Genomic DNA, 14,654 nt, shown 5'->3' with positions numbered 1-14,654 from the left:
GATCCGAAATGTCAGCTTTCTTGCTCCTCTGATGCTGCTTGGCCTGCTGTGTTCCTCCAGCTCCACACTGTTATCTTAACATTACAACTGAACTTCAGTTGTCAAAGAGCAACCACTTCTCAGACGAGTAGAAAGTGCCTGCAAGATTCTTAATCATCCAAGTATGCCCATAATAAAACAGTTAACAACTGCTTTTGACAACAATAGTCATTTAAACTTTATATAATCCACTGTGAAATGTTGACTTATTGAACAAAATACGACTTCTATACACACACAAAGGTAGTTAGCAATTAATATTGCAAAAATTCACAATTACCCTCATGTCGAGGATGTTCCCTTAACTCTTTAAACAAAGGCACTGGTTTAATAGTGGACAAATCCCCCAAACACATGCTGCACAATTTAGTTTCAAACCTAAAAAACTTTAGAGTTAATAATCACTAGTTTTAATACATGGTGTGATACTGTTCACAATTCTGTTTCAGTGCAGTGAAAGATATGACAGAACGCATGCAAAGTTGATGAATGAAGATACCTCCAGTTTTACTAAATCTGGGACATGCATATGGTGAAGCAGGCTCGAAAGCTGCCCCATAGACAAGAGATAGACTGCAAACAAGGCAAAATGGATAGAACTCTCACCAGCAGAACTCATGAAGGAAGTCATGAAAATTAATGTGGTTTGGATAACTTGAACAGAAATTTCAATCCAAAATGGGCATAGTTTTAATAAACTCTGCACTGGAAAACAGTTACACAACTCCTGGTCACAAAGAAGATCATCAAATGCTAAGAGGTACAAGTTAACCCAAGAAACCAGCCTCTACTCATGCTATCACAGGCAAATGACAATTTGATTCCACAGATTTTGAGAATTTAATATTTTGGGGAAAGCAGTACTGAAAAAAAAAAAAAAAAAAAAAAACAGTACTCAGTAGGGAAACTGACACAATCTGTGCCGGGAACTCGACTATGGCTAATAGAGGTTCCAAGCACAGAGTTGGCTCCACTTATGGGCAACACACAAACAAGGGGCCAAGAGAGGCCTGCCACAGTTGTCTGTGTTTACTCACAGATGTTGGTCCATTGCATGATATAGCTGAAGGGATAGAAAGAAATAAAGGGAATGGCATAGGGGGCAGGTGCACAGGGGCGAGGTGGGAACTCTGGAGCTGGTCAAGTTTCTTCTCCCTTGAAAAACGGGCACTGGCAACTTTACCGTGGTAATTGAGACTGGGATTGAGGAAGGAGTAGTCAGGCTATTCTATTACGGGGGAGCATCCAAAAGGACAAAATCAGACTTTCGAGAGATTAGGATGTGGCCTTGCCAAACCGAGGGACTTCGAGTTACATTATGGAGACACTGCTACCATTTCAGCTATAATTGGTTAACCAACAAATGTCAAGTTTGAGCATGCTGAGGCGAAGTCTCAAAGTAGGACTTTGTTGATACACATTATCCACCCATTTACCCAACCGAGTGGTTGAGAGAAAGGTCATAATCAACCAGTCAAAGAGATCCTGATGGTGAAAGTCTTTCCATTCAGAGCTTCTGAACATGCACAACAGATGAGACGAGACACAGATACAGTTTCGAAGCATCAGCCTTCACAAGGAATAAGACATAAATAGAGTGGGATGATAGTTGATGTTGCACCTGTGGCTCCCAGCGTGTTAGTAGGAAGCTGGTCGTTACTGAAAGAGATGGGCCTCTGGGTGGGAGGCTGCAGAAAAGGCTGTGGGAGGATGAGGTGGCCCTGGCTTGTGAGTGCTCCAGAAACGGGATGTTGAATGCTCACTGGTGGGGGGAGCTGTACAGGATCTTGTACAGAATAGAAAGAAGGGGACATGGGAGGGGGGAGGGGGGGGATTGGAAGCAGGGTGGGCAGGACAGGAGAGAAAAGGAAAAAAAAAACAAAAAAAAAAAAAAAGGAACAACAACCCTTTCGTTAGTGCAAATACCAAGCTGATGGGAGACAAACTCCAAACATTTACTTAAACACACAGGACGCAGTTTATCTAGCATCAGAATTCCTCTCCCCTCACCACTCCCTGAAGAAATGTCCATTGTGGTGTGGTTCAATAAACAACAGCTGGACTTTGGTATGGAGAGCAACACCCATGTTTTCCACTCAATACTCATTTTCCTTTCAGCACAGTGCTGGGGCATTGGGATCTCTACACCACCACCCCACACCCCCAAAAAATCTCCCTGGCTGTCCCAGGTGAGATCACTTTAGTACATGACAACTAGTGGTCAGGAAATGCTCGCCTAGCTTCAATATGCAGGACTGAAACTAATGCTATTGCTTCATTTCCTAAGAACAAATTCTTGCTATTCATGCTGTCTTTGGGCAGAGTTAGAAAGTGTGTTATAGTGAATCAGGCAAATAACGTAACAGATTTGTACTGGCAAACTGAAAGATGATAGAACACGAAAAGGAATACACCACAAAGACCTTGAGGTCTGGAGCACTGATCTGTGTGCATTGCTCAAAAAGGACAAAGGACAACGCCGTACCCAAGGGCAAGGCAGGGCAGGCGAGCAGACAGGAGGCGGGCTGGTGAATGAGAACACCAGAGAGTGTGCATTTGAGTTTTTACACCTGGTTGTTTTCTTTTTCACTATTATTGACAACCTCAAACAGGCTCTACACCATTTGTTCTCCTTTACCCCTCCACTACTGTCATTGTCAAACAGTATATTAAAAATTTTCCAATACATTTAAACTCAAAACATTGACTATTCCCCTCTCCACAAATGCTGCCAAACCTGCTGAGGTTCTCCAGTATTTTCTTATTTGCTCCTCAATCTCTTCATTCAGGGAAATGTGTGACCTTCCAGTTAATTCATCCAAGAAAGCAGGGATGAACAACTTAGACTGGGGAGGAGCAGAACTGAAACATTACAGGGGGCTATTCCCTCATTTGATAAGACAGCTGGTTTACATGTAGAAGAGATTTCTGATAATCATGTTGCCTCTGGACAAATGCCTCTTCTGTGCTATATCATTTCTATGGTTTCTACATGGAACAGGAAACCCACAGGTGATTTCACAGGAAGGGGGGCTGTACCCTCAGCCTGCCCAAAATCAGTTACCTCAGGTTCACCAACAGTATGTCAGCACAGTTGTAGACAAGCTGGCTAGCTGTTTATGGGGCTCCCTTCACTGATTGATATTTACACTATGGATTCCTCACACTAGCATAATCAAGGGCAGACTACCTGTGTTGATGTTAATTTGTTTCCCTACTGTACTTTAAGGGTTGTGGTTCACTCCTCATGGCTATCACTGGCCAGTCAACAACATTGACCGTCCCCTCCCCAACAGTTGCAGTAACAACATTCTGGTCTTTGGGTCAGAAGATGAATAGTCCAAGCACTCTTCCAATTTTCTAGTGAATGGCCCCAGTTTCTCTCTGGCCTGTAATTCTAGCCTGACACCCAGTGACATGATTATCCCCCCTACTGCATGGTTATGGGAGCCCTCCAGCCTTATTGAACTAAGGCTACTGCAGGCTAGATTCAAGATGATTTCATCCAGAGAAGGACCACTTGTGATCTTTTATACTTCTTTGTTTTTAGCTTGTTCCTAGAGGTAGCAGTGGAGACATGAGAAAAACCACCTGTTAGGGTCCCCTTTGCTTACCCATCACATTCCCATCCACAGTACGGTTAATCAAATCAGAGCTCACAAAATACACATCACTAACCTGTTACAAAGGAGCCACCTGGCACCTGACTGAAATTCATTGGGCCTCCAGGTGTACTGACAGGAACAGGTGGCCCAAAAGAGCCACCATATGCTTGAGATGTTGTATATGGGCCTGGTGGGAAGGCCTGGGAAGCAAAAGCAAACTTCAGATTTAAATAACTGCCAGTTACAGTTTGATTAAAAAGGTCAGACTTCCATCATAACATTCCATCATTTTATAACAGCACACCAAAAGGTCAAGCACAATTCGCTCAATATGTCCATAACTGTAGAAGCACCAATCTCACAACCACAAACAAGGTCATCTGGGGAGGACTGAAGTAATTACAATATGTCCATTCAGCAACCAATTCAGAATTAATTAGAAACCAAGATCAAACGTACAAACTTCAAATATGAAAATTCCCACTGCTGATATGAAGACTAAACTTCCCACTATTCAAACTGAAAGCAAAGCTTCCTCTATAATGTCCTCATTAAACACTCCCAGGAACAACACGGAGTTGGATCCCTTTAAATTCACCAAGTTGTTGAACTAAGAGATTTCAGCAGAGTGCCCATTCTGGCAAGTTAACTGCAGTATTTAGAATTAATAAAAATGGTTTGAGAAATAAATATCAAAGGGGAAAGGTGGGAAACCACCAGTTTAGGAGTGAGAATCAACAGCCATCTCATTAAAAACTGAGAGGGAGGTTCACTGTGGTGAGAATTGAAACAATTTGAAGAGAGACTGCAACTTTCAGGTGGAGAGCCCAAGGGTCAGGAAAAAAAGCAAAATTACTAATAATACTGAAAAAAATCTAGGGGCTTTGACCTTCGTTCTTCATTTCTCCTCCTGCGTTGAATATTCCCATTACCTACAGCTATAACTATGAAAACAGGTTACAGAGTTGACATTATTTTTACCCTTGCAAAAACAAGCCTGGTGTAGAGACAGGGTGTTGAACTGTACAGTTTGATTGAAAAACAGCAGGCAAGGATTTAAACTTACTGGTGTATTTGCAGCCTCGCTTCCCTTGTTGGCCAATCGGCTGAGGATGCTGCGCTCCGACATCTGGAGACGAGCAGCTATTGGTGGGACCCGTGACAATGTAGAGGGGAGTCTGGTCACATCTGCCTTCATGTCACTCAGCAGCTCCTCCAGTTGGTTCAAAACTAGGGTGACAGAGACAGAGACAGACAGAGAAAAATCAAACACGTCTCATTAAGACAGCCAATTCCTCCGCACCAAATTTTGCAAATCAGATATCTTTGATAGCAATGGAACAAAGACAAAGACCAAGACAATCTGCTCACTTTAGCATCGCTATTTTGGGATCTTGCTCTGTCCAAATTGGCTGTCATCCTTCCTACAGGTCTACCTCATCTTGGTCAGAAAAAGTGCTTACAGATATCCTCAGGTTGTGAAATACTGCAGAAATGCTGGTCTTGGTTTTTTAAAAAAAGCCACAGGATCATGCTTGGCAGACTCACCTTTGTGCAGGACAGCATTGGCAGGCTTGTTCCCAGCTAGTGACTCTTTAGACAGGTGTTGGTGGCTCTCAGCCAGGCATTCCACTTCTGCAAAGCGGGTATTGAGTGCCATGGCTGGGTGACTGGCATCTTGTGTCATGTTCAGGTAGGCTGCCCTCCGCAGCTGCTCCTCGATTACCAATGCTTGCTCCAGAAGCTAACCGCCACAGAGAAAGAGGTGCATTAAATCTGTGTGCAAGAGGACTTAATAATTCACTGGGCTACTGTATTAAAACAGGCACACATAGCATGCGGCAAAGGGCAAAAGGTTCACTGGTATAATCTACGGTGGTGATTTGCACCTTAACTCAGTGTAGTCTCCTCCAGACCCTACAAGCCCTCCATGTGCAACTTCTTCTGGCCCTGATAGCCTACCCCCAGCCACTAGCGCTCTCTATCGCTGCAACATTGACAGCATTCAGGTTTGTGTTGCTAAGTGGCAAGTAATATCTCCTCCACACAGAACGGTGTCAGACAATGACCATTTCCAACGAGAGAATCCAATCATCACCCACTATCTTCAACGGTATTAGCATTACTGACTGTACCCCTAACAATCCTGGGAAATACTGTTGACCAAAAACTGAACTGGATCAGTTGTATTAGTGTGACTACAAAGGCTGGGATTTCTGCACAAATAACTCCCTCTCCAAATCCCCAGTGCCTGTCCACAATCTACAAGATGTAAGTCAGGAGTGTGATGGAATATTCACCACTTAAATCAGATGATTGCAGCTCCAACAAAGCAAGTTGGAGGACATTCCAGGACAAAGCAGCCTGCTTCATTGACCACTCCATCTAAGTGCCTTCAACATTCACTCCCTCCTTCTGACACACTGCAGCAGCAGTGTATTATCTGCAAGATCAACATCACCTTCCAAACCCAAAATCTCTTTCATTTAGAAGGGCAGCAGATACATGGAATACCACCACCTGCAGTTTCCCCTCCAAGTCATACATTTTCCTATTCTAACTTAAATGCATCACTGTCACTTGGACCAAAATCCAGGTAACCCCTTCCTAATAGCACTGTGCGCATGGGTGTCCCTCACTCCAAGGACTGAGCCTGTTCCAGAATGCAACTCATCATCACCTATCCAAGGGATGGGGAATAAGCGTTGGCCTATCTGGTGATGCCGGAATCCTGTCAATTTAAAGTCTCCTCCAACATTCTCCATCTCTGCAACCTCTTTCAGGTCATGTTTTAATCCCCATATTCAATTTTCTAGGTTACTCACCTTAAACCTTCGAGCAAGAAACTTGTTCTTCATCTCCAAGAAGTTTCCTTTGTTCACTTCCAATTTGAAGGGTTCATTGATAATGGCAAACCTGGCATCATTCTGAATGTCCTGCCACCGTGCATATCCATACCTGCTGGGAGTTAAGGTGCAAATCCTTCTAAGGTACAGTCCAACAATTTGCATTGTTACAACTTTGTCTTTAATGTCCCAAGCATTTTAAGAATGTCATGTTTTGTAAATAGTTATACTTGAGGAGTTCCAAGATAGAATGAAATTGGATTTTAAAAGGCTAGCTAACTAGCATCTCAACCTGAACGCAAAGCATTTGACAGTAGGTACTGTGGTAATAAAAGTTTGAGGGGGGAGGGGGGGTAGCTGTCAAAGGGCAGCTTGCTGGGTGAAAGAAATATAAATTAGAGACAGGTTAGTCTCAACCATTAACTTTGCAAGAATGTGGGCGCAAGCTCACCCTCACGCTAAAAACACCAAGCTCATTTTGAAGGTTTAAATGAGATTAGACATTGCACCTGGCTTTGGCTAGAAGAAGGAGGCTTCAAACTAATTCTTAGTATAAAAAGCCAGTTAAGGGATTAGAAGTATCTGGCTAGAAAAGAAAAAAGGGAAGCAAGGCCTCGAGAGCCAAGAATAATTTCAGACCACTACAAAAGAATATAATGTTTTTTCCTTTATTCATTTACAGGATGAGAACATCGCTGGCTAGGCAGCATTTATTGCCCATCCCTAATTGCCCACAGGGCAGTTCAGAGTCAACCACATTGCTGTGGGTCTGGAGTTACATAGGCCAGACCAGGTAAGGACAGCAGAATTCTTTCCCTAAAGGACATTAGTGAACCAGATGGGTTTTTCCGATAATCGACAATGGATTCATGGTCCATCATTAGACTCTTAGGCCCAGACATTTATTGAATTCAAATTCCACCATCTGTCATGGCGGGATTTGTGTCTTCTAAAGGGACAGAGTTAACTATAGCTGCAGAGGGAAAGTTTTGGCTGTTTTAAGTATTGCATTGAGAATTTCTTCTGAAGTTTACACTACAAATCATCTACTTGAAATAAAGCATTTAGTTAATGCTACTATGAATTTGTGTTTCAGTCCAATATTAAAAATTGTGTTATTCAAACTGGCCACTGAGAATTCAAATTTCGTCTTACAAGTTTTTACAAGAGCAGCACAGTGGCTCAGTAGTTAGCACTGATGCCTCACAGCACTGGAGACCTAGGTTTGGTTCCAGCTTTGGTGACTGTGTGGAATCTGCATGTTCTCCCCAAGTCTTGGTGGGTTTCCTTGCATAGTCCAAAGGTGTGGACCAAGTGGGTTATTTATGGTAAAATGTTGGCTTATGGGGATAAGGTGGGATACTCTAGAGAGTCAGTGCTGATTCGATTGCCCACCTCGCCTCTATCTCCAGCATAGAAAAAAAAAACTTCGAATCAGAAATTCTCGGGGGATTGCAGCATCATGCAGAAGTAACAAACTAAGCCAAAAACAAGACGACCTTAATAAGGATGATCAGTCATTCCCCATTCTCCCTCCTTGTACTCCCTACACCACTCAAACTCTAACTGGGATCCATCCCAGCAGGGCTCGCTGTCCCCCAGTTTCACAGCCAAAGCACCAATCATCTTCCAGGCCAATCTCAACAGCAATTGCTGGCAATGCATTCAACCAAAAGGAACTTCACATTGTGCACAGCAATTAGTTTTCAAACAGTTTCAGCACACCTTCAATTTATAACAAGGACTCATTACATACCAGACCCAATGAGACAGCGTAGAGGGTGGTTTAATCCAGATTTAAACTTATGACATTATGCTCACAAATTAAAAACAGACTAAAACTTTGGGTTGACCTGGCACAGAGTGGCTCATCTAACAGTAGCAATAGAAAGGATACACAACAATCCCAGAGAGTAGCCAGAAGTCATGTCGTCGGTGCCAAATTTCAGATACTTTCCCAGAGGATATTGCAGCCCGCTCCTCGTTCTGCCACAGTGTATGTAGCTCTGTTAAAAGAAGCACCATTGTTAGCATCCACCCGAAATTGTTATTAATTCACCAGTATCTCATTGCCAGCCAGGAGACAGGCGACTTCATCTCAGGTTTCATCCCAAGCCCTGGTTCATTTCAGTTCTCCCGAGCCTTAAGATAGGAAGTCAACCCAGTACCCATATTGCTGCACTCTGCTAACACCACAAACAGGAGATAACCATTTGGGCAATCCAACCTGATCCAATATTCAATTACGTTCTGGCTGATCTGTATTTTAACTCCAACTACCCCAGCTCACTTCAGATAGTCATAAAAACTAACTGTACATTTGAAATGTTTGATTGAATTCCCAGTCTTGCAGTATTTTTAGGGGAAAGATGTCCAGACTTTTCACATTACTTCATGTGGAAGAAGTACTTCTTTAAATTACCCTGAATGACCTGGACTTGAAATTCAAGGTTCTGTTCCATTGGCTTTTTCACCATTCTTTCAAAGGCTAAGTTTCTACTGACCCCATCAAATTCTTTAATCACCTTAAACGCCTCAGTAAGATCATTGCAGAATCAACTTAGTCTATGCAACCCGTCCTCATGAATTGTGGTGAATGTGCACTGTATCCTGTTCTAGGTCTGTGTATCCTCCCCAAGGTGCAGTGCTAGAAATGGAAGTGTGTTGCTGGTCGAGTCTCAACTCGAGTTCTGTACACTAAATGCAACCCCTACACATTAGCAGGCAAGTTCCCTTTCAGTATCTCATTTGGATCAGTTAACAACATGGAGGGTCCTTCTGTAACAGGAAATGGTTCCACTCTCAGCACAGACACTAAAACATACAGTCAGAAGACTACCTTAAAAGTATAGTGTTAAAAATAAAAAAAGTAAATGTTAGACTTTAAGTGTTTCCCATATTCATCTGGCCACCAAGTAACAAGGCAAGATTCAGCAGAACGTACAGGGTGACAAGCAAGACAGTGGTAGATAATTGCTTCTACAGTTAACAGAAACACAATGGGCCAAAAGACGTCCTTCCATGTTGTCACGGAGATTGACTGGATAACAGCCTGTGTGATGGTATTAGTTCCAAGTCCCTTCCGCAGAGTCCTACATTTTTAACACTGAACTCACTTTCGAAAGTTGCTATTGAACATGCTTCTTTTGCTGAAGATCTTCAAATCAGCAGCCCTCTTAATTAACAATCATCTCACCAGTGAAAATGCGTTCAACATGGTTGGTGACACATATACACACACATGCACACAAAAACAAACGTCACCTGTGAAGCCTCCATCTGCAATATTAAACATGAACTTGCACTTCTCTGTCCGGTCCTCCTCCCTCTTTCCGTTGTTCTTGCTTTCATCTTTAACATTACTAGATCGTAAATCCTTCTCTGTTTTAGTCTCCTCTGTACTTGCAAAAGTAGAAAATATATATATTATATAGTAAACATAGAAAACAGAAGCAGCAGGAGACCATTCAGCCCCTTTGAACCTGCTCCACCATTCACCACTATGAAGGCTGACCAAACTCAATAGCCTGCTCCCGCTTTACCCCTGCCCCCACAGCACCAAGTGCTATATCCAAACTCTTGAAAAAAATCATAATGTTTTCGTCATGTATTAAATTCCACAGGCTCACCACTACAGTGAATACATCTCTCATCTCAGTCCTGAAGAGTTATAGAGGCATGCTGCACGGAAACAGACCTTTCAGTTTGTTGATGAAGCCAGGCTGATGGAGGCTGTGTCAGACAGTGCCCCAGTTACCTTTCACACTGTGCTTCTTAGGGATCCCTATAGTGGAGACACTCTTTGCCGTCATTACCTTTAACAACAGCAGTCTCGGGCTCGACCTTTTCTTTCACCTCTGAGGTCACATCAGTTTTTTCGACTGTCGTTTCCCTGCCACTCCTTTCAGTCTCTGCAGTTAAAGTGAGAACAGTTCAGTTATAGCTGCACTGAAATGCAGAGTTTGCGGAGAACTGTTACATCTCTAGTAAACATGAACAGATTGTCCTGCAGCCGGGCCCAATCCCACCTGGAGCCAGAGTAGAGAGAACACTGTCAGGGCTCAGCCATATCACAACTGTAAATGCTCCCATTAGTACATAGGAACACACAGAGGTTTATTATCCATCGCCTTGACCCTGTTATGCCATTCAATCATGATTGAGGTGTAACTTAAACTCCGGTTAGCTATTTTTGGTCCACTTATCTTGACACGCCCCCTCCCCCATTAGCAAGGCAGCAATCCGGAATAGGAACCGAGACTGTTATTCCCTGATCATCCACTCCTACACTGTAGATCAAACAGCATATCCTTCAATATCAACAATCAGCTTCCTCCTTCAGTCAGCATTCACCAATCCTGTTTCCCCTACAGAATCCTTCACCCTTTGATTTCTGATCCAATCTGGTACCTTGTTTTTCATCTTTGGACACTGCATCTTGTCCTTCTAGTCCAGCACTCTGCTTCTCCTCTTCTGGCAGCTCTTTAATATCTTCACTAATTAGTGGTTGGGTCTCAGCTTTTTCAAAGGTCACAGGATCTTCCTCTGTACTCGGAGTCTAAAAGAGAAACCTCAACATACACTACTGCCATGCAGAATAAAAGGAGAAACTTTAAAAAGGAAAGAAATCTATAAAGACAGCATTGAACAGTAAGAAGTTCAATACACTTGTGAATCAGATACCTACAGATTTGGCATGATCTCACTACTGAATTTTCTATTACCATTTTTACTAAATAATGCCTCCACATGAACATAAAGAGATTGTTTTGGAACCAGAGGATCCAGACTCAAGAACCAGCAAAAGAATCAGAGGCAGATGGAAATGGAGATATTAAAACATTATCTTACACCGCGATAACAAAAAAAGTGTGGAGGTGGAGGAACACAGCAAGCCAGGCAGCATCAGAGGAACAGGAAAGCTGATGTTGAAGAAGGGTCCTGACCCAAAACATCAGCTTTCCTGTTCCTCTGATGCTGCCTGGCCTGCTGTGTTATTCCAGCCCCACAGTGCGTTATCTTGGGCTCAGCATCTGCAGTTCATGTATCTCATTTTACACCACGAGTTGTGATCTAGAATGCACTGCCTGAAAGGAAAATGGCAGCAATTCACTAGGAATTTAACAGGAATGGAAAAATACTGGAAAAGCAAAATTTGCTGGGCTATGGGAGAGAGCAGGAACTCAACTGGATTGCTCTTTGAAAGAGGCAGAAAACAGGTATAATGGTTTGAATGACCTCCTCCAATGCTGTCAGATCGTATGACATTCTGGAATAATAACCTTTTGCCTGCTAACAAGTCAGTTTAGATGCAATGATCACTGAAAGAAATCAAAAGCAATGGTCAGCTTAAGCAAGAAGCCCAACTGGAAGACATTCCGGTGTATATGTCTCAGAGTTTTCATTAGTTGGTGGCAAATTTTGCAGAAGCAAGAACAGGTAAGGCAAAGCACTTGGGCAAGGGAATAAATGAATGGTAGGTTCCTGGGAAGCACTGAAGAACAGAGGGGCCTTGATGCGTGTATATACCGGTCTCTGGAGGCATCAGGACAGATGAAATTATGCTGGAACTGTACAAAACACTGGTTAGATCACAGCTAGAGTAGAGTACAGTATTATGTGCAGTTCTGGAATCCACATTATAGAAGACATGTGACAGGGCTGGGGAGGATGCAGTGAAGATTTATCAAGATGTTGCCTGGGCTGGACAGCTTCAGTTATGAAGACAGACTGCATAGATTGAGGTTGTTTTCCTTTGAGCAGGAGGAATTAAGAGGGGACATGATCGAGATATGTAAAATTATGAGGTGCACAGAAGGGGGAAGACAGGAAGACATCTGTCCCTCTGGTGGAGGAATCAACAATCAGGGGCATAGATTTAAGCTAAGGGCCAGGAGGTCTAGAGGAGATGAGAGGAAAATAAGTTTCAACCAGAGGGTGGTGGGAATCTGGAACTCACTGCCTGTAAGGATTGTGGTGGCAGAAACCTTCATAACATTTAAATGCGTACGTGCGATGCCAAGGCATACGAGGCTATGGGCCATGTGCTAGAAAATGGGATTAAAATAGTTAGGTAGTTGCTTTTGACGAGCATGGACGTGATGGGCCAAAGGGCCTTTTTTCTGTACTGTAGATCTCTAGCAATGATTAGAGATGGACAAACCCCTTTTGTCATAGATCTGTGGAAGTATAGGCAGCAGTCAAGTTAAAGTTCCAAATCTATGGCTGCTAGACCAGGGTACGATTACATCAGTGTTGAATCGTATGAACTGTGCAAAGTTGTCATGTGGAAGGGGTGTAAGAAGTTGGAACAGGTTTTGATCTGCTTAACTTGTCTGTAATACGGTCACACCATATCACATTTGAATTAACCAGCTAAAGCTTGCAGAACTGTTACATGGGTTCTATTAAAGTGAATTGTTAATAAGCCTGGTGACATTTCAGGCTGTGAACACTACTATTTTGTAGAATAGACTGCACATAAGAACACACTGTCTCCAATAACATCTCCCTTCCCGCCCAAAAATGTACAAAATTCCCCCAGCCTATGCATTGTTTATGTAGAACATATACTACCTCCAGTTCCATTTTCTCGCCACCATTTGCCTCTTCGTCCTTGGCATCTGTCATCTCCTTTTCAGCAGGATTTCCACTTCCCTCCACTTTATCACTTGGAGCAGGAGTTGCTGGATAGTCAAAATTCAAGAAAACATCTATCAGATACATGCTTGTGTCTGCTAGTACAATGGAAGACAGCACTGTATGTAGTGAGGGCCAATAGTTTGCTTCTACAACAACTACAAAGGGTACACATTGGAAAAAATTCTCTCCTGTGTACCTGGTATGTGACGCACACTCTATGGACTTGGTTTGGAGTGGTGGTGGTGGTGGTTGGGGGGGTGGGGTGGAAAGGGTGGGAGAGGAGGTTGGGGGTGGGAATTGCTGTTTACGTAGAAACAGAAAATAGCAATAGGTTATTCGGCCCTTCAATCCTGCTCCACCATTCAATAGGGCCATGGCCAAACATCCATCTCATTACTCTGTTCCCCCTTTCTCCCCATAATCCTTGATCCCTTCTGCCCCCAGAACTGCAAACTCCTTCCTCAAGTGAGTTATTCAATCTTTTAGCCTCATTTCTTTCTGTGGCAGAGAATCTCACAGATTCATCACTCTTTGGATGAAGACATTTCTCTGCATGTCAGTCCCAATTGGTCTACCCAGTATCCTTAGACTACGATACCTGATCCTGGAGCAGTATTGCTATATGCACAGCTCACTTCCCTGTGTACCTGTTTTGTGCAGGGGGTGAGGGGGTTGGTTACTGCAGAGTGTTTCTCAGTTCCTCCCTGTACCTGGCTTCGAAGTGCAGGGCGTGTTGCTACAGCTGGGCTCTGGTGTTGTTGTTGCTGTCTTCACTACAGGGGACGAGGCTCTGGATGATTTCTTAGAATCAGCAGTGACCTCTGGGATAAGCTCTGGCATGCTCCATTTCCCATTGATGTGTTCAAATTCCTGCACCTGACACCAAGAGAGAACAGACAGGAACTAAGTGATTGATCTATTGACTCGCAATGCTGGCCACAGTGATTATACAGCACGGTCACCATGAGCATTCAGGATATGACCAGGCCTGCAAAGCAGCAACAAGGACAAAGAGAATGGTGGATTCACTGGTCCCTGGAATAACTAACTGACTTGAACACGGGGATACAGGCACAGTTGTATGTGAAAGGGGTTCTTTTGAGAATTTATCTGACGAGGAAATACTTACTGCCCAGCTTTACATGCCACCAGCCCTCTAAGGGTGAGCCACTGTTTGTGAAACCAGAAACACCCAGTAATGCAGCCAGGATGGCAGCTTTTTCTCCCTTCGGGACTTGTTTATAACAATCCACCATCACTCCTGCCCCGGCATCAGCACACAACTAACAAGATTTATTAAATTCACTTCCACAACTAACTACCAATGGTGGGATACAAACATGTTAGGCCGTCTGAGCCATTAGAGTACCACAGGCTCCAGGCACTAAAACAAGACAGCAGTATTGCTGACAGATAGTAGGAACTATGCTGGATAATCTGAGATAACAAGATGTAGAGCTGGATGAACTCAGCAGGGCAAGCAGCATCAGAGGAGCAGGAAGGCTGACGTTTCGGGCCTAGA

General features: G+C 43.4%; 1 protein-coding gene across 1 annotated transcript in view; it reads right to left on the bottom strand.

The window, feature by feature from the left end:
- The window catches only part of LOC109920005 (chromodomain-helicase-DNA-binding protein 3-like), a 77,581-nt gene that overhangs the window by 8,372 nt on the left and 54,555 nt on the right, over nucleotides 1–14,654 (bottom strand). Inside the window, exons 27-36 of the mRNA XM_048620068.1 lie at nucleotides 13,843–14,008; nucleotides 13,067–13,176; nucleotides 10,901–11,048; nucleotides 10,306–10,401; nucleotides 9,755–9,886; nucleotides 8,388–8,496; nucleotides 6,470–6,602; nucleotides 5,193–5,388; nucleotides 4,711–4,874; nucleotides 3,718–3,844 (exon numbers count right to left, since the gene is read on the bottom strand). Of these exons, the coding sequence (XP_048476025.1) occupies nucleotides 3,718–3,844; nucleotides 4,711–4,874; nucleotides 5,193–5,388; nucleotides 6,470–6,602; nucleotides 8,388–8,496; nucleotides 9,755–9,886; nucleotides 10,306–10,401; nucleotides 10,901–11,048; nucleotides 13,067–13,176; nucleotides 13,843–14,008 (1,381 nt within the window). The remainder of the gene's footprint in view (nucleotides 1–3,717; nucleotides 3,845–4,710; nucleotides 4,875–5,192; nucleotides 5,389–6,469; nucleotides 6,603–8,387; nucleotides 8,497–9,754; nucleotides 9,887–10,305; nucleotides 10,402–10,900; nucleotides 11,049–13,066; nucleotides 13,177–13,842; nucleotides 14,009–14,654) is intronic.

Source organism: Rhincodon typus, chromosome 45 (assembly GCF_021869965.1).
Source record: "Rhincodon typus isolate 14 chromosome 45, sRhiTyp1.1, whole genome shotgun sequence".
NCBI classification, from domain to species: Eukaryota; Metazoa; Chordata; class Chondrichthyes; order Orectolobiformes; family Rhincodontidae; genus Rhincodon; species Rhincodon typus.
The sequence above is the reverse complement of the archived record's forward strand: the minus strand, read 5'-3'. Positions and strand labels throughout refer to the sequence as shown.